This window comes from Nestor notabilis, unplaced genomic scaffold, assembly GCF_000696875.1.
Source record: "Nestor notabilis isolate BGI_N333 unplaced genomic scaffold, ASM69687v1 scaffold12695, whole genome shotgun sequence".
NCBI lineage: Eukaryota > Metazoa > Chordata > Aves > Psittaciformes > Psittacidae > Nestor > Nestor notabilis.
In genome coordinates this window covers 29,620-55,333 of record NW_009928922.1, presented here as the reverse complement: position 1 = coordinate 55,333, position 25,714 = coordinate 29,620, and the positions used below count along the sequence as shown (strand labels likewise).

General features: G+C 38.5%; 1 protein-coding gene across 1 annotated transcript in view; it reads right to left on the bottom strand.

The window, feature by feature from the left end:
• Window positions 1-25,714, bottom strand: part of GRIN2A (glutamate receptor, ionotropic, N-methyl D-aspartate 2A) — a gene marked incomplete at its 5' end in the record, with an annotated part of 76,435 nt that overhangs the window by 23,102 nt on the left and 27,619 nt on the right. Inside the window, 5 exons of the mRNA XM_010014752.1 lie at window positions 10,433-10,593; window positions 17,000-17,229; window positions 20,466-20,591; window positions 25,015-25,168; window positions 25,293-25,461. Coding sequence (XP_010013054.1) covers window positions 10,433-10,593; window positions 17,000-17,229; window positions 20,466-20,591; window positions 25,015-25,168; window positions 25,293-25,461 — 840 coding nt within the window. The remainder of the gene's footprint in view (window positions 1-10,432; window positions 10,594-16,999; window positions 17,230-20,465; window positions 20,592-25,014; window positions 25,169-25,292; window positions 25,462-25,714) is intronic.

Here is a 25,714-nt window from a genome sequence, read left to right as displayed (position 1 = left end):
AAATGTGATGGATTTACACTGCGGATTTACAGATGTATTACAAATTTAATAATTTACATCTTATCCCTTCTTTTGCACAGAAGGGATAAAAGAAAGTATGTCAAGAGTGCACAACGTGAGGCACAACGTCATTTGTGCGTCTCAAACTATATCCAGGGGATCTAATGCCAAAAGGTCACTATGGGATGCTGCAGCAATCAAAGGGAAAGAAGGCTGCTCTGAAGACAAGGCTTCACTGGAAGTGCTCTAAAGTGACACTTTGCTATTGCGGGAGCAAGAGAAGCAGATATTCAACCTTCAGCACGAAGGACTGATGACTTCGTTTACGTGGGAGTGAGTAAAATCCATTTCGGATTATCTGATGGCACTTGATCACCAGCAGTGACTTTATCTTTTAGCACATGTTCAAAGAGCTCCACACAGACCTTATGTTCAAACACACTGGGTGGATTTCTTGACATCTTGACATTGCCAATTCATTAGGGGAAAAATTTAATAACCACCCCCTGCAACAACACAGGCTGGCATAGTTGAACCCATTTAAATGGCCAACTCATTAGCAGGGAATGCGCTTTCACCTTTTCTCCCAGCTCAAACTGTCCTCACTTCAATCTTCACACAGAAAATGTAGACACAGAATGTGAAAGAGCAAGCCCTGACAGACATTAGCACCATTGTCAGAGATAGTGGAGGCTTCATCTCACCTGCCAGGGCAATCTCAGGCTGCCAGAAGAGCTGCTGCATCACTTTGTTGTGGTTACCTGAGTGAGTATATTCACACTACTTACCCCCCAGGAGCTCCCATTTACCACCCCTCTGTTTACCCACTTTCCCAGTCCCTGTAACATTTCCCTTAGCAACAAACTAATGGAAAATTTAGTGTGCCTTTTATGATTAATTCATACAACAGAATGGCATTCTACTTCAGGTCTCAGAAGCAAAGCAATGAAGCACATGCAAAGCATCAGTTTATCAAATCACAACATTTGAAAAGTCAAGTAGGGGGAAGGTATTTTTAGAGTAAAGGTTTTGTCCCAGTTACAACAGCATAATGAAGGATAAATTCAGCTTCACCAAGTTCACCAAGCACCTGATCTCACCCTCAAATGAATACTAGGACTTAGAATAGTTTCTTCTCAAAAGAAGAGGGGTTAAATAGGATATAGCTACTTTCACTTGTTCATTTTATTTCCAGGTACTCTGGCATATTTAAAGACATAAGACAGATAACTGCATTACCTAAAAAAATACAGACACAGCAGACAACGTTTTGTGGATTTTGGGTTGGTTTTTTCGGGTTGGTTCCCCCTCCCCCCCCCCAGAAAAAAGTCATAAGAGCACTCCGGTACTGAGTAAAGGAACCAGAAATAAATTACTAGAAACAATTTTTTTTTCCTAGAGGCAAGTTGCTCTGGATCAGTCGAACAGGAGAGATAGGGGTTTTTTTTTTTGTTTCCTAAAAATGCAGCACATTTATATTATTTCCATGAAGAATGTCAAGAATGTGAGAATAACTGCATTTCCTGAAAGCATGGCAAGTGACAGGGAAACAGGGACCAGCCATCAGAAAACCTGATGCCAGAAAATCCTGCCACCGACGAAAATGCCACCGGAAATCTTTCTCTGTGCTGCCAGCTTGGTGGCACTTCACAGTCCAAACCCTGCACTCTGCTCACTGTAGGAGTAACTCTAGCAGGAGAAGCAGGAAAGCCACACTGATTCAGGCACACATTTCTTTTAAGCTACTAGACTTCAGAATTGATACTTTAGTGAACAGATCCTCTGAAAAATGCACCTAGATAGAACAGCAAATCTAAATGTTTTCATATCTCTGCAGTCTTTCAGCACAAATAGCAGTTGCCCAGTTGCAAACCAGCTTTCCAATTTCTAGCTTGGGGGACTACAGTTATAACACCAACTGAAAATCATTCCCCTCAGAGTGCAATACCAAAAATGAATATTAGAATGTTCACTGAAACGAATATTAGATTGAAGTCTAAAAGAAAGCTTCATAATGTAAATTGAAATTAAGTTACCCCAGCCATTTGCTGTCAGACTCAATGAAGCTATTGATTGCAGAAGTTGCCTGAACCTTGTCAGCCAGAAGAGAACATGCAGAATGGGCCAAACTGTTTAGCAGAGAGTTTTGGGGTTTTTTTACAGAATGTCAGAAAGAAAATTGCTACTCACATTGTTAGCTCCTGCAGATGGTTTTTAGGAAAGTGTATTTGTACGGTAATTTAGTACTTACTGTCAAAATGTACAGACATTCTGCAGCACCAGGCAGCTCTCCTAGGTAGTTTTGGATCTTTCTTTGGAGCTGTTTGACTTACAAGTTTTCCCAGGGGTATACATGGTTAGGAACACCTATGCATGGGCAGTAGATTCTCACTGGCTTAGACTTGGGTCCAGATGATCTATGACACTAGCAAACAATAAATGCTTAAGGAGGAATAAAAGAAACAAGGCATGTACGGATGATGTTGTCCCTGAATACATGTTCTTGGCTTCAGATGAATGGGTATTTTTTGAGCTGTATTAAGCCCCATCATGTTTAACAGTTGCCAAATTATTCACATTCTACCAATTCTTTCTGTTTCTTTCTGAGCTTGCTTGTTTTGGTATTCACAACACCTCCAGAAAGTAACTATGCCAATCCAACTCCACAGCTGCAATATTCTATCCATCACTACCAAACTACAAAGGTCTGGTGACAAACAGGGAAAAGAGAGAGAGACACACTAAGACAGACAGGAGAGAGCAAAGACTGACTGATACTCCTGTTTACTTAAATAAGTAACCAACCTTAAGTGGTCTAAAGCTGTGATTATTTCAACCTACCAGCACTGAAGAGAACTACAGAACAACAACTTCTGAAAGTATTTTACATCTCTATTTCCACTCCAGCTACAAAGCAGAAAATATGGAGGCATTAAATCTGAGACTCCATATACGATTTACAGCCAAAGTTGCCTGAACTCATCAGTGTTTCAGATGTGTCTAGCTCAGGTTCAGATTTCATGTGACTGAGAAAATCAAAGTTCAATTCAACTTCTTTCCAAGGAGTTCCCAGGGTCCTGTCTCTCAGCTCTACTGAATTATTTGTCTTTCAGAACAGCTGCAGAAACACATGCTCTGAAGCACCAGCCTCCAAACATGTTCAAGCATTCTATCCAGAAAAATGGCCTATGGGGTGACTTTGTACGGAAGCAGAACAATCCAGGAGCTAGTTAAGTCAATTTTCTAAGTTATTTTATACTCCTGACCATTATTTATAAGTACCATTGACAGTGAATTATCTGAAATATTAATTTCTTATTTTATGACACACATTCACGTTTTGGATTTATCATCCCTTAACAGAATGATCACCTGGCATAATAATGTGCCCTTTCAAGGTCTGTCAAAAATATTTTAAATTAACATCCCATAGATAGGATGAAAATATGAACAGTAATTTTCCTAAACATTTCTTATTAAAGAAACAACATTGAGCAATACAAGTTGGATTCCTTACTCAGTACTGAAAAAAGAAAAAAGGGGGGCAATTGCTGTCTGAGTTTGGAGTTTTGTTGTAGTTACAACAGATGTAGACTCAGGAAAATAGTTTTCCAATCACACATGAATAAACAAGTTTCAGATTCAGTAGTTTAAAGTGGTGAATTTTGAGTATCCCAAAAGATCTAAGGGTTCCATACTTGGAAAGAGAGCATCATTCCCTCTTCATTAGCATAACTATATACATTAATTGCATGTTAAAGTGACTGGAGCAAGGCTCTTCCATCTAAAACCTGGTTATTTCAGCTGCTGCATTTGATTTTTTAATCCTGTTTTTGAAGCCTGTGAAAAACACAAACCCCAGGCAGGCTCAGAATGGAGAGCTTAGATGAGCAGGCCATGAGAAAGCATGAGAAAGTATCATGTTTTGGAATGATAGCTGGGTATTTAAGGATTTGATACATTCTTTTAAAATTGGGTTGCATAAAGGAGTGCTTATGCTAAAGCTGTGTACAGTGCGGTTTCTCTCTTTATGTATCATACCCGGCACCCAGGAGGGTTGCAAACAATAAGTTACTTCAGTCTACAGTTCTCTCCTGCTGCCCGCCAACCTTTTCCTTGCTCATTCAACCACACTTCAGATTCAATCATTTCTGGCAATTCCTTAAAAATCTGGTAAAAATATTGCTGTAGGTACATACTGCAACATTAAATGTCTAAGAGAAGAGTGAATATTCTCAATTACAGATACTATAACGTGCTGTCAATCAGAAACAGTCAAAAACCATTGAGCCACTAGATGAAAAGTTTAAATGTCTACATCTGCTGAACATTTTTTTGGGTTGGGGTTGCAAGCTGTTACCATCTGCCCACAAGAATGATGAAGGATTTGTACTTTTTCTGAAAAATTAAAATAGCTTATTTTTCTCTCAAACAGGTAGTTTCTCATAGAGCTTCCCCTCCTCTTTTTAGGTGAAATGGTATGAACCACAGAAAGAACAGAAACTGGGAAGATTGTCCTTTGATTACTATTTTGATTACATTTTTTTCTGTAAAAAATAAATCTTAAAATACTGCAAAAATTATTGACATTGCTTTTGCATCCAAGTGGAGATGTCAGCTGGCTGCCTAGAAGACAAGTTGGGTTTGTTTTCACTTTGGGCACACCACCACTTTAATTGACAGCCCTAATTAACAGAAGGACCTGCTGGGCACAATGTGATCTGTGTTGCAGCAGACAGAAATGGAGATGTCTGCCTCCTGGTTATGCCTGTGCCCCACTGCAGGGGATGCCAGCACAGCCTCTGACCAGCTCCTATCTGTTCAGCAAATAACAGGCTGTGCAAAGCTGTGACTTGGATACAATTTATAAGTGCTGTAAACACAAGAAAAATCCAATTCCGGCCAATAAACTGAGAGACTGAGGGGTAAAAGGGCATCAGAGCCTCCTAGGGGCATCTCTTGCACCTTCTCTTCTTAGTACCACTTGAAGCTAAAAAAACCCTATTAGTAATCATAGTGCTGCTTTCACGGGGGAGAGTGTGCTTGTGGGGAGGAAACAGCTCCTCATGCCATTGACACTGTTCAGGCAGATCCTTTCAGGTGTTTCTTCTAGCATTATTATTAGTCATTACAAAATGCTGAGGAACAGAATCCTCTCCTGTTCTTAGCAAAGTGACTAGCAGCTCAGGACAGGCCTGCAGGCCGATAGCATCTTCCCAGGGGACAACTGGGATGTGATACTCCACTGCATCAGGCCTGCAAGGCTCCGGCAGTGCACAGTGCTTCCTGCCAAGCAGCTTTGCATTTCTGCCACTATAGCACAGATGACTAGGGAATATAGTATTAAACTGGATGGGTATAAACCACCCAGCACAGCAATCTTTAATAAGAAGGCAGATGGAGCCCTGAGTAAACTTTAGCAGCAAATCCCTGAATATATAGGCACAGCTGTAGCTGTAAATAAAACCTGAAACCTGCTCACGGCAGCAAGGGGGTCTGCAGCTGTACAAGGCGCTGCTTGCCCATGGAACACAAGGGATCCATCATCACTCAGGTTTCCTAGAAAGGAAGTGACAGGCCATAGGCAAGTAAAAGTCTCCCATTTTCTCTATAGTAAGAAGAGCCTCTCCCAATCACATTTTCTAATTTCAGCCATTAGCAGTTAAATCCCAGACAACACTTCAGGGTACATAAGCTGGGGCAGAAGTGGGAAAATGAAACGCATTTCAGGTTTACTGCCACTGCATTTTCTCACTGTGACAGTTTTAGAGCAGAACACTCGTACACAACACTACAGGCATACTCAACAGCTATGAGCTGACACAACCCACACCCAGGAATTACTACAGGTAATGGTGTTTTGCTTGCAGAAAAAGAGCATTCTTTAACTAGAATCCCTTCTGGAAAAAAAGAACAAGGCAAAGAGAAGCAAACAAACCCAAACACCCACTGTAAAAATTAACTACTTGCTATCCAAAGACTTACTCTCTCTTCAAGAAGCAAACTCAACAGATCTGTGTCTCTGGTACAGAGGGTTCTAGAAATGTAGATTAAACACAACATAAACAGAAATGCCTGCAATGCATTTTTAGAGCTTTATTTGACCAATAAACATCTAAAGAACAGGGAGAAGCCACTACAGCTCTAAGGGAGCTGGACTTCACCCACCAAGAATGCACTAGCTAACATCTTACAGACTTGTCTGAATAATGCTCAGGAAAATAACTGCCATTTCTGTTTTCATTAAGGAAAAGGAACAAAATGCTCTGGAGAACTGCTGAGCTGCTCAGTCCTGCCTAAAGAGCAGTTTGAAGCTCTTCATGTAGCACAGCGCATATGGTTCAGCTGATCCCTTACATGCGTGAAATTTAGGGAAAAACAGTACATTGTTTGCCAAGCTTGTAAGATTGTGATTACTTAAAGTACTAAATTGCATTGAAGAAGTGACAATATTTTGCCATTTTGAAAATGATGAAGTAGCACTTCAATAACAACCCTAATTTTGATCCCTTTTACCAGGCCTGGTTGCAAACTGATACCTTTAATCAATAAATACAAAGTTCTGCTGTTGTTCAAATAGCGCCTGAGCAGCTCCCTGAGAACTCTATGTGTGAATCTCAGAAATAAGATACTATTGACATGAGGTAGATAATACTGAGACTTTAAGATACTTATTTTTTAGTATTTTCAGAAATAAATGTTAATTTCTTATCAAAGAGGGAAAGCCAATATAGCTGATAAATCTGCCTTCACCACTGATGCAACAAGCTTTCATGAATAAGCTGCAATGAACCTCACCATGGGGATTCACCTGAAGGAGTAGGTATAATGCCAATGTCAGTCTAAAGCAAAAATCCCATTTCTATTTTCATTTGCAGCATTACCCAGTTCATTACTTTCTAGAATGATGTCACACATTTTTGTTGCTAATCAGACAAGACAGGTCCAAGACTATTGTCCATGAAGTGATTTGTTCTAATAAAACAAACCCAAAAAAATCCCCAAACCCAATAGCAGATGTTTCTTTCTAAGTTAATTTTTGAAATACTATTAGCTTCACCTCTCAAAAATAGGAGGAGCCTGGGTATCTTGTCTAAGGCTTCCCATACACAGGTCCATGCACACTCATCTCTACATGTACAGCAAAAGACCTATCTAACCCCTAACACCAGACCAGGAAATAAAGGCAGGAACATAATTTATTTTATACACATTCCTATCCATATTTCTGCCCTTGAGGTTTTTCCTGGGCATGTTCACAACTGGACTGAAGCAGCTGATTTTTCGCTTCTTCTGAGAAGCAAGATAAAAACCCAGTTTGTTTATTACCTTGTTTTCAGAACGAAGAAAATGACATGTCTCCAAGAACAACAAAGCTCTTAGAGAAATCTGTGCATCTGAAGCTTTATGTTTGTCTCCTTCCCACTTTCTCCTTCTAGTTCAACTCAGTAACAACTCTATTTAAACATGATGGTCTCAAAGTTCGAGATCTTCAAATACACCTCAAGACGCTAATGTTAATTAAAGCTGACCAAAAGATAAAAGAATTTGAGATACAGCACAACCAGACTGAACAGTGACAAGAGACTACCTGATAGTTTGATTCTATTTAGATCAGATGCCACGTGTGCAGCATTATTCAGTCATTAAGTATTGCCTGATTGCTGGGGTTTTTTTGTTCCATCTTAAAATTAGAATCGAACACTATATATAAGGAATTAAAAGGGACTATATTTTATGTCTTTGATTAATCAAAAGTAGTTTTAAAAGTGAGACTAGAAATGCACACAGGTTATACAAATATTCTTCAGTAATAAGACAGGTACTATTTATTTTGACTCACAGCAGCAGTTACCAACCAGACAATCTTCACAAGTCCTGCCCAGGTCTATAGTCTGTGACTCTATAATTACCGGGTAGTTCATCTTCCAAAAGCTGTGCAGAAGCAGCAAGCTTTACCACATGTAAGAAAAATGGCTTGTTGTATGCAACCAATGATGAGGATGGAAAAAGAAGAAAGTACAGGAATAGCTTTGACCAGAGATAAAGATGAACACAGACGAAATAGCTCTAGGAAGGTAAGCAGAACACATGCATGCTGTAGAGAAAAACAGAAATTATACATTTGCTCAGAAGCAGCTGCAGTTTGAGGAGAGATAAGTCATCCTCAAAATGATCCCTGGGGCAACATGTTAAAAATCGTGGGATCAAGCAAAGTAGGGAAGGTGAAAGCTTGATCAAGTCTGGATAAGTATGAAAGGGCAAACTTTACATGGAAGAGAGCAACAATCTGGTCAAATAATTCCTGAGAAAGGAGGAAGATACAGTACAGGTATACAAAAAATGAGGGAAGAGTTACGTATACTGAGGAACAGAACAGTAAATTTGGTAGAAAAAGTGAAAAGTTCTGTTTTTGAAGGATATAAGTCTGAAAGCAGCTGATGGCATGCTGTCCAATCCTTCTGTAGGTGCCAGCAGACAAAATGCTACGGAGCGCAGCTGTATGTAGCAGTTACTTATATTGATCTGGAAAACACCGCACATGGCAGCTTATTTGCACCATCTGCTACAGAAATGTCAGTCAAGGGGAGCAAGGCAGACACCGGGGGTGTCCGCTCTGAGAAATCACTTAGAAGAGGAAAGGAGCTCCAGCGGGGAAGAGACAAAAATCTATAAAAAATGAATACGTTATGCTGTCAAAAGGACTGAAGCTTTTGAGGAAGAGCAGCAGCTGGCACAAGAGCAGCCAGCCTGAGTTGTAGTGAATGTCCTGAACTCCCCTGCAGTCAGGTAGCACACCCTCCACCACCACCTTTTTCATGCTTCAGTGTCTGACAGGTGGCCTGATTTTAAAGCTAACAGCAGTATTTCAGGACTTTCAGTAGCAGAAATAGTTGGAGAAAAGTACAAGGAATATACATTGTCTAAATAAATCCATCCAACTGAACAAGCCCTAAAAATGGTTGAAATTAAGGACAGCTTCTTTTAAAATTCGCAGAACCTTGCTGCTTACCCATGCCTATGGCAGCATTCAGCTGACTATCTATAATGCGTAATTTAGCTGTCACCCAGGAAACGTGACTTACACAGGCTTGGTCAGAACAGGAGCTCTGCCTCCAGTTTGGAAAACTTGGGTGAGATTCATCTCACGTTATGTTACATGTCTGTCTCAGGGTGGGACAAACCGTGCTTGAGAACTGCCAGTCGAGGACTCTTTGAGCAGTGATGACAGTCCAGACAGAATGTGGATTCAGCAGAGCAGGAAACAATAGGAAGTATTACTTCCCAAAGATGAGAACCTGCACTCTATGGAAAGATTTGGGGACTCAAATGTGTTACAATCCCCTATGCATGGCAGAAGGAGAGTGAAAATTAAAAGGACAAGCACTTCCCAAAAAAGAACCAAAACTAATACCTTAATTTGGTATAGGAAGAACTACGTCCTGTGTTCACCATAAATAATAGCAGGCGAGATGTGCCTTAAACAGCCACTAGGGTAGATGGACTGAAATCCACTGTGGGTAACTTGGCATTCTCACTTTGAAATAAAACAAACTTGAACAATCTATAGTGATAAATCATGATTATTATAATGCAGTATTACTAACACAAATACACATGCTATTACCAAGCCTGTATGTTTAGAAAAGATTACCAGAGCTAACACATTGCTGTCACGCAGATGAATACTGATACAAGTAGAGTTACTCATGCCTTCTGAGGATTAAGAATGAGAATTCAGTCTGGCTACTTAGAGAGAGAAAAGGATGGATGGCACTCAAGTCTAAATCTCAGATCTTAAGGAAGGACAATAATATTTGCCAGAATATTTGCCAGAAGCAGGCACTAGACTGCATTTGAGACCCTCTCATCTCAATAGCTTTTACAAAGATCAAAGTCAGTATTTCAGATGTCACAGTAAATGTACAGGGTCATGCTAATTAGAGGAGGGAAGAAAATGTAAGAGTGGACCAAAAAGCACACCAAAGGGATGAGAGATTGAAAAGAAATAACAAGTAATTGCACACTGGCCAGAAAAACAAGCTTTGTCAGAAATTCACCCTGAGAAAGCACATTCCTATGGGAGAGAGTTCTGCAAAGATGAGGGACTGCACAAAACATCACGATCTCTGTTGAGCCCCCACCCAAGTCAAGGCCTATCTGTATCATCTCTCTTCAAATCTGAGGAGTATTAATTCTGCCCTTTGAATCTATTTTACATAGCACATCGAAGCTTCCATGCAATTTTAAATTAATCATACAAATCACAGGCAATCATTGTCCTTTCTGTACAGTGCATGTACAGAGCCATGTACTTACTACACAGTGTGCCTGACATCAGTCTGTTCAGTATCACTGTAAGTACAGATCAATGATCCTCAGTTTCTGCAAAGCCAACAGTATTCTTTAAAATCCATGGAAAAAAGCTCACCCAGTTTTCAAGCTGACCAAGGCATCTTCCACTCCTTTCTGATTATACTTTGTCATGTAAAGATGCATGTCGGGATAGTTGTTTCTGATATTCCTCTCTGTGCTTCCATTTGGGACTGTTCCAAATCGAAAAGGAGGTGAATAATCATGTGGCCTCTGAAACTGGAGAGAAAAGAGAAAAGCAAAGTGCTTCAGGCATTCAAAACGTGAAGAAAGGCAACTTCGGGTTGAAAAAAAAACACCCCAATAAAAACACCAAAATGGCCACCTCAAATTTCATCTACTCAAATGCTGTGGGTTAATTAAGCTCTATTATACCAGAAACTGTGTCTTCACAATGACTGAACTTACAGAAACATCTACAACCAAAGTAAAACCAGCTTAATTTTGCCACTTTAGTGTGACCTTCTCCCATGCATTGTAATACGGCAGGACAGCAGAAACTGGAGCAGAGACATGTTGGAAGATGTTCCTCATCTGTCACTATCTCCCTAGAGAACACGAGCTACAAGCAGACACACGGATAAACAGCAGTCAGAAGAAAACAGTATTTTGTTGATAGTCATTTCATACTGCCATCTCCGTTGTGGCACTGGGGGTCCCACACAAAGAAGGCAAAAGGATCATTTGCACTACTTGAGCCTAAGGCACTGCTCCTGGAGGGGTGCAGGGGATTCCAGGAAGCTTGTGTGCAGGGAGGGACAGGGTTAAGAGCTACCTTTCCTTCCATTGCCATGATTCAAGGGAATAAAAGTTCCTGCATCTTCCCCAGGGGCTCATCAGCTACATCATTTGACATGAAAAAGGCTTCTGGAGCCCTCACATCTATGACCCTAGTCCCTATTTATTCCTACAGTTTCAAACCACAAACAAACCATTTGCTTGTGGGCATATAGGTTTATCCTACAATTTTAGCCTCTATCTCACTATTGCATCAGCACAAACAAGCCAGGGAATATCTGCAAAGGTATTGCAATAGCTCAGGGCACACTCAGCTTTCAGATTTGGAAATCATTCAGATAATCTCACATAAACCTTTGCCAACAGACAAAAATTTTATATGCACCTTTTCGATATCTCCCTTTAAATACCAAGTGACATTTTAGGATTAAGCTAAAATGTCTCTTTAAGAAAGAAATTAAAAAGGCCACTCAAATAGAGGAACTATTGGCTAATGAGAAAATTCAATTGAGCATTGATAAAAGCAGTCACCCATTAATTCCACGGTAAAGTGCATTCTGGCTTTACTGCTGAAGTTAGAAGAGAAATCTAAATACCCTGTGCTGCAAGAGACAGTTAATATTTATACAGCTGCTGCTTCCTTTGGGCTACGTATGTAATACTTCTCTTTTTAACGTTTGGTCCCAGGGCATCAAGAATTCCCAGGATCCAGTGCCAATCTGCAAAGAAACTACAAATAGGGCTTGCACAAAAAATGGGAGTATTTTCAATTCCATCAAACCTTGACTGTGAAATTATTGCTGCAACACAATTTTCATGTTACAGAACTACAATTAAATGCTGCATTTTAATTAAGCATATTTTGACAAAGCATAAAAGAATGAACTCTATTTTTCTCTGTTTGTTTAGCTAACAGATGTCTTACTTTCCTCATTTCCCCCTTTCACAGCTTTACTGCTTAAATTACTACTTTGCCTCTACTTTACACATACTAATTGACCTATGCACTAAAATTACACTGTATGCTAGTCATGGTTCTTAGTCTATATTTGCTATCTCCTCTTTTGAGTTTATTATGCAGCACTGAAACAAACCCTGCTCTTAAATATATGTCCAGATGTAGCTTGCTATTAACTTTATTTAAATCTATAGATAATGAATCCCTGATGTAGTGAGATAGCTTCCTAGTGTTTGTATCAAATTTACCAGTCAACAGAACTGGAAAAATCAACTGAAGAAACAACACTGATTTCCAGACCTGTAAAAACTGCTGCTGCTCATCCAGCTGACATTTTTTGGAAATGGAGCTGTGGTGAGCATTCTGCAAGCTCAATTCCATGGCAGGGAAATTGGGGGAACAGGGAGATTAGGGTAGAGTATCCTAGTAATTTACAAATGGACTTTGGTTCTCGATAGTCTCACTTCTCAAGAACATCCAGATGAGTTTAAGATGTTGAGAGGCATTTCCTCCCATAGGAAAAGATGAAGGGATTGAGGTATCTGTCACAAATGCTACATTCACGGAATACAAAAATAGTTCTGCAGGAAAGCAGAGATTAATGAAAGGCCTAGTTCATTCAAAGGTCACAGAGAGAACAAACAGATAAATGGTTCCCAAACACCATCCACAAACAGGAATTTCTTGGCACAAGACACCCAAGCAATGAATTTTAACAGTCACAGAAGAGATTATTTTGAAACAATTGTCTGCTACTACTGCCTGCTCACAGACTACTTGTAAAGAAGGAAAAAAAGGCTTAAAATCTTTTTACTTACACTGCACTCGTGACTAAGGTGTCTAAAGTTCTCATCAATAATTCTAAACTTATATTCTATGTCCTGACGTGTTCTAGAGAAGCACATAGGCTCTGTGACTGCAGTGAAGATCTATGTGGCAGGCACAGGACAAGAAAGAAAAAAGAATCTACTCTCTACGTGGACGCATTTTCCCTGAAGCCCCATGATGGGAAATAAGAGGTACCATGTCTGCTAAGAAGCCATTTGCTTCCCAGACATTTTCTGAAATGTTATTTTTAAAACCAAAAAAACATTAAAAAAATCCTTAAACTGTATGCACACCCCCCTGCTTGAGCTGGAATTCTGGAGAGATCTACCTTTATTAGACTAATCCATTAGTTCTTGTTTCCCCATGCTCTGCCAGCTGCTAGAATTGTGGCACATGGCAACAGAAGTCCAAAACAATTAACAACAACTCCAGTTAACATAACGCAACAGAACTGACAATCTCATTAAGTCAGTAAAGTATTTACTGTTTCACAACAGTTTCACTTTTCACAAACGTTAAATACTGACTTAACCCAAAGATTTGCATGCTTGCCTGAAAAGGCTGGTATTCACAGCAGTTATTTGTCGTTGTTCTGGGGAAAACACTACTAATGTAGCAGAAAATAGTATTCTCCCTCTGTTAACATAGATTTTAACAGGAATTATGGCTAGTTTAGACTGACAGAAAAGCATCCATATTTGAACTCTCTCCTTTCTTCTTTCACCAGATGGAAAATGCTGACAATCTGATTTCTTATCTTTGAAAAATATAGCTATTAGTAATTCCAGGACTATTATTATAATCATCAGGTACTGAAATGCAGTTGACATCTTTGCCTGACAACCCTCAGAAAGCACTGTAAAGATCTAATATTGAAGTAGCAAGATGGATTGGGATAAGAGAGTCCACTCTAAGGACATCCATGCTGCCTTTCAACCTCAGCCTGCCCCATTACATATCTCTTAGTAACTCTAGATCTTGTGACATCTTGTTGCGCAAAGACATGAAGCCATGGTTACAGAACACTGTAATCTTGCAAAAATAAGGAACTTGTAAATGGCATCATTAAGGCTTTCTGTCAAGGCTGAAGAAAATCCCCTAGACCACATGTACATGGGGCATTTCCTAAAACATGACTCTGGAGGAATCACAGCAGATAAATACTTTGCAAGACAATTCTGTCCACTGCTATCTACTCTCCCTTAGTAATCTTATCTCTCTTTCATTACACAAAAAAGGCATAAATAGTCTCAAAAGTTAAGTGCTACAAATTCCAGCTTTGCTGGATACGTTTGGACTCATTTTCTGTGCCTTTCTATGAACACAAAGCTTTTTAAAAATCTTTTACATACACAAGAATGTCAAAATCTAATTTTCTTCTCATTTTCTGAATCATTCAAGTTTATGAACACCCACCCCTAGTAACTCCAGTACATGCTGTGCCATGGATTTCTGGTGCCACGTAGATGACACGACATTCAGAAATTTATTAGCAACATTAGGAAGGAAACTACCAAGAGGTCTTAAAGCGATGAGGGGTAAACTGCACATTATCACGTGTTCAGTAGGTTTACTGAACCAGTGGGAAGATGTTGAATGCTGAGGGTCAGGGATGACTGCACAGAGAGAGGAAGGATTTTCCTGGCTTCTCTTCTCTACAGTCCGCCACATGGAGCTGGACTGAGAAACTCCAGTATCTCTAATTGGGAATACTTTTAAGCACTGACAATACAGCACTGACAAAAGAGCTTGACTCTTCAGTTGTGCAGTAAGAAAAAGGGGAGAGGGAAGAATAGGAAACTGATTTACCAGCCCAGAAATTTTTCAAAAAATGTATTAAACTTCTACATATTACCTATTTCAAATTAATTCCACCCATACCTCTGACCCTTCTCACTGGCCTTTACGTCCTCCTGCTGCTTTGCTTGCAGCAACGGTCAGAGTTCCCTGCTGAACAACAGTAACAGTGGTTGCAAATTCCTGAACTGTTCTCTTAACAACAACATCGCAGCAACAAGGAAAAAGGGGGAAAAAATAATTTACCATGAATTGGATCACATTCCCATTAATTATTCTTTAATTATTAGAATTTTTAATATCTGAGAAACCTCAGGACTGTGGAGAGGCAAAACCTGTGTGCAATAAGAATAACATTTTGAATGGCTCATTGCTTTTTTGGGCTTCTGGCTTATTCAGTTTAATCAGAAAAGGCATGGCACCCCTGATTCATCTCAATGCTTCAGGCCAAAGAACTGTAAAATAAAACCAAAGGTGGCAGATCAAATAAATGATCAGCAGACCACACAAAACCAGATGGTAGTTTCTGATTCAAGTATTTTTCTAGTTTTATTTTGCTTATATTTGTGGGAATAAAATCCTACTTAGCAGAGAGAATAGACAAATTACAAAAATAAGGAAGTTATTAGCCAAAAGCTACAGAGCGAATACTGGCATCTTCCCAGCCCAAAGGTGAGAGTGGCAAACAGCCAGCAATGAGAGGAAGGTAAGGGTGCCCTGGCAGACCCAGACGCTAGTGCTGTGCGAGTGCAAGCCAAATCCCACCAAACCAGAGACTTCCCAGGAAATCTTTCTCACAAACAAGAGAAAGACATTTCTCAAATCCCTTTTTTTAATCATCAAGAGAAGAGCACCTTTTATCTATCGCTAACTAAGAATATTATCTTAAAATAAAGGCATATTTAACAGTCTTCATACTCTTTCAAAGGCTTTGTAACAACACGACAATAAAAACAAAATTACTGCCATTTTTTGTTTCTTTTTATCTGTCTTTCCTCTAGCCATGCTTGCAATTCACACTCTGATACTTCAGGCCATCAATCAAAAGCTGATCGTAAAAAGCAGTTAAAACAAAAACCAGACACAAGGCTATCTATCTGAGCTGTTGCCTTCTTTAGAATAACAATTTGCCTTTTTTGCTGTCCTTTGAGAGAAATCCCTTGTGAAGTTCTCCCCTGTGCTATACTGTATTTAAACATTACTTCTAATGTCAATATTTAGCTTCAATTTAAAACAGCTGGGCACAAACTTGAAAACAGCGTGCCCTCCATGTATTTGGAGCATATTCATGACAACAGTCATTCTGCAAATGGGCTTTAATCCCTCCATGCAACAGCACTATTACAAAGCAGTCAAACAAACGAAATAAAAGAGAAGTAATTGCTAGGTTTCTGATGTATAAGATTATTGATTAAAGTTCACAAAGCTCTGGGGAGTATACTTTCAGGAGAAGCAAGTTCAGGCAAGCTAGAACAAAATGAAAAATAAGCATATTTATTATTTGCCAGTTTGTGTGAAACTCGAGCAGGGTTCAAGTAAACTATCAGAGTCCACTTTGATGAGTAAAATCGTCAAAGTGAAGTTCTCACAAAGGTTCTTAAATTAGGAAAGCACCTTCCACAAACACATCAAAATTCTGCACCTTATCCCATGTATCCCTTATCACTTTCATGTGATAACACAAACCCTCAAATTTTCTTATGTTTGTTTTTCCTCCTGCCATTTTATACAACAAAAATATTCAAACAGACAATATATATTATTTTTTGTTATTTCTCTTTGCTTATTTGTGCTGGCACCACTTTAAATCTGAGCTCTTTCTATAGCTTCCTTGCACACTACACAGAAAGGAAAAAGACATTTTTTTCATGAGCGTTAATTAGCTTCTGATGATTACTGGACAGTTGCTGGGTTTATGCATCTTTTTCAATTAATATATTATTAACATTCCACACAGAGATGGTCAAATAATTTTAAATACGTCTTCTCTGCATTCAAGCCAACTTTTACAATTTTCAAGCTTTTGTCTATGGTGAAGCATTCTTTTTAATCAACCAGGAATTGCCATCCATCACAACATTAAGGTACTCTTCAATTAATGCAGTTACTTTTGAAAAAGCAACTCAGACTTTGAAAACAGCCTAATGTTTTCATGCTTTGGGTCTTAGGTTTCTTAGTAAACGCTTACACTCAGAATGAAATCATCCAGTTTTAGCTTTTTATTCACTCTGAGGACTTTTTTAGCACAAAGTTGTAGAGGATTATGGAGAATGGACACTGACCTCTTTTGAGCTGAAGACCTACCTTTTTGTCACTCAGTCCAGTCACTTGGTCAACAAATTCCTCTTGAATCATAAAGGCAGCTAAGTTGGCAGTGTAACTAGCCAGGAAAATGACAGCAAAGAAAGCCCAAACTGACACCATGATTTTACTTGTCGTCCCTTTGGGGTTTTGCACAGGCACAGAGTTGTTGAAAACCAAGCCCCAGAGTAACCACACTGCCTTTCCGATGGTAAAGGATGGTCCATGGGGATCTGTAATTGCAAACCCCCATTATTTTAGTTGCAGTTCAATTAAACCTTGGCAAGATAACCTACATAATAACAAACTGCTTACAAAGACATGGTTAAAAAATATATCAATATGCACTCAATGTACTCCCAACGGAATGAAGGGATTTACCATAGGTACTCTCTATTGTAATGACATTAATTTCTATATTTCTAAAAAATAATTCAACATTTTTCTATGTGGCATTTAGTTCAAAAGTTTTAAAATGCAAATGGAAAGCATAAGTTTGGGGGAGAAGCAAACTGGTATGTCTCTTCAGTAAGGCAGGAGCCACAGTTCTGCCCCTTTCAGCAGACATGTAAAATGAGAAACTGTGGGTTTAAGTCTTAATAATTCAATTCTAGTACTTCAATCTTCCAACATTATGCTTTCTGAAGTTTATGTAAGCATATTTAAGATTAAAAGATGTGAATCATTCTACACATCACCTACATTAAGCAACTTTGCACTCAGAGGCTAAATCAGTAAGTCAACACAGAGAAGCTGCCTGTAGAGATACGTGACTTACAGCAAACCAGTCTCTGGCTACCTCACATGCTCAGAGTCAGTTCTGTGGTTTCAAACATGTTGTCATTACAGGTAAAAACCTGTCCCAGCAGACCCATTCTGTAATTTTTGTTATCCCTGTTTGCATTCAGCTTTTAATTCATCCCAAAGCAAGCAGAAGTGGTCAGCACAATGCCCTCAAGCTCACACAGCAGCAGAAGTGGATTAGCAATGCTATTATCCACTTAAAAGACCTGTGAGAGCCCTGCGAGAAAAAAGGTGTCCTGGGTTCAGCTGTAGCAGTTGTTTTTCTCTGTCTTAGTAGCTGGTGCAGTGCTGTGTTTTTGACTTTAGCCTGAGAACAGTGCTGATAACACTGATGTTTTTAGTTGTTGCTAAGTAATGTTTACTCCAACCAAGGATTTTTAATCTCATGCTCTGCCAGTGAGAAGGGGCACAAGAATCTGGGAGGAAGCAGAGACAGGACACCTGACCCAAACTGGCCAAAGGGGTATTCCATACCACAGTACGTCATGCCCAGTATAGAAACTGGGGGCAGTTACCCGGAAGGCCCAGATCACTGCTCGGGTTGGGCTGGGTATCGGTTGGCGGGTGGTGAGCAATTGTACCCTCTCCCCTTGTTATTTCCCTTATCATTATTATTATTGGTGGTAGCAGCAGTGGTTTGTATTATACCTTAGTTACTGAACTGCTCTTATCTCAACCCGTGGGAGTTACATTCTTTCAATTCTCCTCCCCATCCCTCCACGAGCAGGGGAGAGGATGTGGGGAGTGAGCAAGTGGCTGCGTGGTTCTGAGTTACCAGCTGGGCTTAAACCACTGCAAAAGGGAAGTTTGTTCTTAGTCAGATCTGGGTAAGTACACTGCAGACATCGCATATTGCTCACCATCTACACTTCTTTGTCCTCAGAAGAAAGAAACGGGCCTCCCCTGACTGTGACTCATTTGACCTTTTTATAGGTGTCTATTTTTCAATTAAATGGCAATGCAGACAATAAGCTCTGATGCAGGCACCTGTAATCCTACCTCCTTCCCTGCCCCATCCTTTTTGCCAAGGAGATGCACATTACAAACTCAGATTTAGTTATTACTATAATTATAATTTACTTTAAGAATAATCTAATTATTAACAAAAGAATAAAACCCAAAGTGGGTATACTTAGAGCATGTTACAATTTCAATAGAAACACTCTCGAATACAGTGCAAATCTTTCACAGTGCAATCAAGCACACCTTAGGTTATCCTCCTTCTATTTTGCAGCAGTACTAAGAAGATAGAGTGCAGCAAAATAAATGCAATGGAGCTGGCGAATGGTTTCTGAAACTACCTTCTAGAATCATTTAAGACTGAGCTGATATAGGGATAATTGGTATTTTCTGAGCTACAGAGATAAGGAAAATATATATCAAGAAAGCAGTCTAAAGTTCTGTTTATGCTACTGGAGATTGTATTACCATTGAGCTTCATCCTGCCAAAAATGCCGAGGGAAAGGGGTAATCTACAGAAAGATTCCCATTTATTTTAAGCTTCCATGTTTCAAATGAACAACAGCTGGATTCGTGGCAAGTCTCTATAGCTACATTAGGATGCCATAATATGGCTTTGTAGCTATAAGTACAGTAAATATTTCTGGCACACGAAGTGGCACAGAAAAAAAAAGCCTAGCCCCTACTTCTCCAGTGACTTTACCCACCTTTAATTTCTCCTTCCTAAACACAGTGTTTATTTTGGACAGAGGCTACACATTTACCACCTTATTGAAACTATAACATTATCTGAACATTGCAATATTACCTTTTTTCAGGGAACAGGCCAACCATAATCTAGAAGAAACCATTAGCTTGCAATAGTTCTCAGAACCATGTTCACCAAGCTGGAAGATCTCATTATAAAATAAGGCAAGTATGATTTAGAAATTAAAACCAGGCTGCACTCTCAACTATTTAGTAAAGAAAAGGAAGGATGAGGGCACCACAATACGTGGAATCTTCATTCTTAGGTCAAAGTACTAATAATAACCAACTTCAGCTTTCACCGAGAGGCAATCTGTGTATTAAATTTGTTGTGCTGGTATATTTTGGAATTGAGGTTTCTATAGACGACGATGCTACACAGGAAGAAGTGATGTCCTTCTGCCAGTGGCTTCACTTCAAGGCTGAGTTCATCAGACCATTTGTAGAGAATATATAAATCTATGTACAAGGCAACTGCTATTTTTCCGGATCATCCACCACACCAGTTTAGATCACTTTGTCTGAACTAACTGTGAATATGTAAGCGTCATGAGTCTGTAGAACTCATTCCAATGCTTTTTTAAGCTGACACTGTACAACTGATACTGTGTACTAACCAAACACTGCCTGAATCCAACTCTGTGGTATCACCCTTCTATAGGATTATCCCAATTAATTAGAATACAAACACGAGCATATAAGCCCTCAAGAAACCATATTTTATTTAAAGAACAAACAGTTTCATAGCTGCTTTCCCTGTTTTATTCCTATGTTTATTTTCACAGAATCACAGAATGATTGAAGCTGGAAGGGACCATGGAGGTCATCTAGTCCAATCTCCCTGCTCACGCAGGGCCAGCTAGAGCACATTGCTCAGGATTTTAAAAGATGGAGGGCAAGAGATGGAAAACACATGATTATTTTACAGTTTCAGGGTTGTGTAAAATGCAAAGCTTACCTCTCCCTTGTGCCAAGTTCCTGTTATATCCTACAGGACTAAAGTACTCAAATATGAAGACAGCCATGGCGGATACAATGAGAAGCATCACAAACATCATCACCCAGACAGAAGCACTAAAAGGCTCTGCAGCAAAACAGATAAGAAAAACAGTTCATTAAACCAGTCCAAGAATTCTAATGTCTTTGGCTAGGCAAGCCCAGCAGTTTTCTTTAAATTGCTTTTACCAACAAAAATGCCAGCAAACAACTAAGTACCAATACATGAAGAACTGCTGTTAGTATATTACCCAAAATTCATAAAGTCAAAATCTTAAATGTAAGCTGCAATTCAAAAACAAACGCTGCACAATTTTTCTTGGCAAAGCCTTCGAGTGGCAAATAACTGGTTTGACTCTCTGCTTATTCAGTCTAGAGTCAGCCCATTTCTAACCTGTGTGATATGCATTTATCAACAGAATGGTTCAACCATGATAACTGTTTCTGCAGAGCAAAAGCAATTAAGCACATGCTTAATACATCTGGTAATTCAGTGAAGTAGACTCACATTTTCTAGCCAACAAAAAGTGTCACAGAGGAAAGCTGAATACCTGCATTTTAATATAATGAGCTAAATGCCTCATTTTTTTCATTTCAGAATTATTTTTTTTCTCCTTGTGTTTAATTTCATCTACCTGCAATGAAGATGTTGTTTTTACCAATTGCAAACACATCCTTTTGAAAGTCTCATTCACATCTAGAAGCAAATTTCTGAAATCAGAAGGTTTTTATGGAAAACTGAAAGTCAGATTGAAAGACAGGAAATCCATGTTTTAAGTAAAAGAAATATGTTGGAACAGAAATCTAAACTCAGCTTTAAATACCAGACTAAATACCAACTTTTTGAAAAGATTGGATGTGGTAAGGACATGTGATGTGGTATTTGATAACATAAAATTCTTAAACATCACATTGCCCAATTCACAAATTTTCTGTCATTTCAGGAGTCCCTGTGGTAGCTGTCATGGTGCAAGGATATATCTAAGAAAGGTTTTGTATGGCAAAGTAATACCTCTTTATCAGATCAGCTTATGTGGGGGCACTTCATATACTGATTTTGGTAGATAATGCAAGTGTGAGTGTGCTCTGAAGTGGGAGGAAAACAAACTTAATATGCTATTTCAAATCAGTACAGAATCAAAAGCACTTGAAATAAGAAGAAATCAGTGTGTTTCAATGCTTTGCCTGTTTTTGAAAGATCAGGAGGTTCCTCCATCCCAACTTCTTCATTCTTTGCATTTAAATTAAGATTGGAACCACTGAAAATTCTTCCACCACTGCAGAAAATGACTGTGAGACTTGAGATGTGCTAAGCCCAATAACCTAATCTGAACCTTGCCTGAGTTAGCATGAATGATTCACTCAGAACTAGAATGAAGCGTAATAATTTGGGCCCAAGCATGGAAATACCTTCTTTCAACTATTGTAATTGTTTGTTCAAAGAGAATAGTAAGTTAGCAAAATAACATAATTCTTAAAAGGCAGAGAAAGATCTGTTCAGATGCAGACAAGTAAAGGGCATTATGTAGCCAAATACAGTCAATAAAAAACATTTTGTGAATTCGTGTATTAACTGGATTAAATTGGAATTCACATAAAATTATCATACAATTTTGACAACATTCTGACTGAAGAAAAGAAGTTGATAAAACTCTTATCAAAAGCATCAGTGGAGAAACAGCAATGGTGATTCGTCAAAATCTAAATAAGGCAAAGGGCAAAACAAGCAGATGTGAATAAGTGAGCTACAAATAACAGTTTAAGCAGAACACTTCAATAATTTCAGCAGTCTGGTAAATAAGGTGGAGGATTAAAAGAAGCAATAGGAAAAAGCTATTTAGCAAGCAGCGAGACTGAACAAGTACAAAATCAATGGAATAACAAAGTCGATCTTCCTGTCATATTAGAGATCACATTCCACATTCAGCACTGCTCTTTGGTTCTCAAAGGGCACAAAGAGAACTTCCCTCAGGCAAGCAGCAGGTTTTAGAAGAAGTTTTAGTAAAGCTATGATATGGCAGAAAAATACTAATATATGACTTGCCAGTGTATATTTCAAATGATTGGCAATGGAGAACAGTGAAAAAGATATCTTATTCCACTAACTTGAAGGTTTACCTCCCACCAAAAACGGTGCTTAAAAAACACAGAGAATAAATAGGGGCATAGATTTCCTATTCCACCAATGCCTCCAAAAAAGAAAACTGACCTCACTTATGAATTCTCACCCTCTTAAAAATACAGATATTTGGCATTGAGATTTCCCTTATTTTGTTTGTTTAAATAAAGTTGAATCAAATCTCTATAGAATCTTTTAATAATTCATTTGTGGATCAAGCGTATATGAATTGTAGTACAATAGGAAATGTTTTAATGTGGATAAAATTCTCATTTGAAGAAGACATCTACATCAGAATCAGAAGACAGAAGATAATGAGGAAGAGGCTGTCAGCCCAGCAGTTCCTTATATCTATTGGACACAACAATTGAATGGAAAATCTAAATCAGACAAAACTCTGTACTGGTCTACATTCATAGTAGCAAATCACAAAAGCAGATATTTCATGAGCTGTAATCAAGTGCTATTTAAAAAAATACTGTGTTTGACAGATTTTTAAAAAACATTTTAAAAGAATGATGTAGAATAACTCTGTTCGTAGACATTCACTTAACTGAAACAAAATCAGTCTGTGAATAAATGCAGTTATCTGCCTGATAGTATTTTGCACGGCAAAGCATTTTACTACTCGAAATATACAGTCAATTCCAGTAAAGTGGCAGTTTCATCTATGTGTAAAAATCCAGAACATACTTCTGAAAGCACAGACTTGATTTATTGCTACAGTAAATCAGATTTCTTCAAAAGTAATGCTATTCTATAGAGCTTTATGAGATGGGGCTATTTACCATTTGAATTCTATGTTCATCCAACTAAATCAATAATATTAAATGCATTTTGGAAATCTAAGAACTATGTTGTTGTGAAAAATGCAGAAGTTGCCTCTTTTGATGGTAGCTGTAAGCAGGTTTTTCAGAGATAAGCAGATTCTGTAGTAAAAATCTACTGCGTTTGCAGCACATTTAGAAAGCATTCCAGTACTTATAGTTCAAATGATAATTTCAACATGCTGCGACTGCAATTTTAAAAATGAATTATCTTTACAGGTCAATGACTTAGAGAAATGAAAAGACACTATCTGAATAGTTTCATTAAAAAGTGCAACCTCTTATAATTTAATTAAGCCTTTAATTCATTAAACAAAAATATTAACCACCAACAAAATCTGTTTAGGTACCACTATGTTTGGGAAGTTTTTTGATTACTCACTGTATTATATTTATTTGCATCATCTCTGTAAAGTGCCTTTATGGAACAGGTATGAGAAATATGCTGTGTTGCTAAATGATGATTCTTGTGCAAGAAAACCCATTCATTTTCCCACTTGTAGCTGATACTACACCAACATCTGCTCCTCGATGGCTACAAGCGATTTCAGTAGAAGGAAGAACTTACACTTGGCAATCTAAAAGAAACCTATAATCAGTGATGCAAAAAAGGCATCAATGGACTTGAACATACTGAACTGTTCCATAAGATATCTGGAAAACATGGTTGGGTTTTGGGTTGTTTGGGTTTGGTTTTTCTTCCAATTTCACTTAAATGATTTTAGTGTCACTAGCACTACTTTCTACTGCAAAACATATTTAAATGTACTGTTCCCAAATACACTACGAGGAACATAACAGCATTCCAGACACTTCTGATCTATCTCATGGCTCATTCTCTTTTTAGCTTCAGGTAAATTTAGGCTAAGCATTAAATACAGAAGTAAACACTAAACACTAGAAGAGAAGGAGAAATAAACAATTGAAACAAGAAGCGAACAAGGAAAGAAGACCAAAGTCTTTGGTTTTTTTATATCACATGTCCTTTCTGCCCAGCCTTTCATTTCTTTGCTGTATCTCCCCTGTTCAACTGCATCATCACAATTCCACTGTTAATTGCATCAATGGAGAAAATACTCAGAAGCTCTCCAGTGCAGTAGTGCGGTGTTCAGAAGTCAGAGGGAACTGTTATTGAACTAGCCATCAGACCTCTTCTGATCATAGGAAGTCTCTTTTTGTTAGCCGTTCTACAAGTTGTTTTAAATTTTTTTTGTGAATGTGAATATTAAAAAGATATGAAACCATTTATAATGGGCTAAACAAGCATAAATTAGTTTGTAAAGAAGCAGGTTTTGAGGAAGTAATTTTCCCAACTGATGATTTTGGGAATTCTTTTTTCATATTGAAATAGTTTGTTTTCACTCACTGCATCCGAAACCAACAGCACTATCTTCATGTGCTAATAGTCATGTTGATCAGCATGTCAACACAGTACAAACTTCCTAATGAAGAATTCAAAAGTTGACAGAAACATGTCAATGCACTATATAGCTTAATGAACAATGAAACCTGCCCAACTCTATAGAAATGCAATTAAATGATCTGGATGGGTTGGAGAATCATACCTAGAAAAGCAGATGGTGAAACTGTGCCATTGCTCCGTGACACCATGACACTAATCCCAGTCTCAACAAATGGCACTGAAAAGTCAACCACTTCAGAGCGCTCTTCATTAATAGTGAGAGACCCCACAGCCATAACTGCACGTTGATATACCACCTGATCCACAAAGAGAAGACACCACCAATATTACTCAGTAGAGAATACCTCATTTCTCCAAAAGAATTAAGAACAAACATTGCTAAGTTCTTACTTAAGAGCTCTTTTACCTAACAGAACTTACTTCACCAATCATTCCATTCCACACATTATTGACTTTTTTGCCATGTTTCCCATTAGTCACCAAATACAGATCATAGGTGAACTTGACAGTTTTAGACAACTTCTTCAAGATATCGATGCAGAATCCTTTGCAGCACTTCTTTACATTAGTTCCCTCATTAGTTGAGTTGCTGTCAACAAAGAAGAGAGACAGAAACATTTCTACTGAGAAAAACTGAACCACAATAGCAAATTTCAGCATACTCTGAAATGACATTTTGTCATACTTGTGAGTGACCATGTTTTTCTGAATTGATGGAGAAATAATCCACAGGATGCTTTATATGGTGTTTGTAGCTCTTACTAGTCATAACACAGTTGCTTGATGAGAAATAAATGGAAGATAAGAGTAGACCTTGTATTACATGCTTTCTGCTCCGGTAT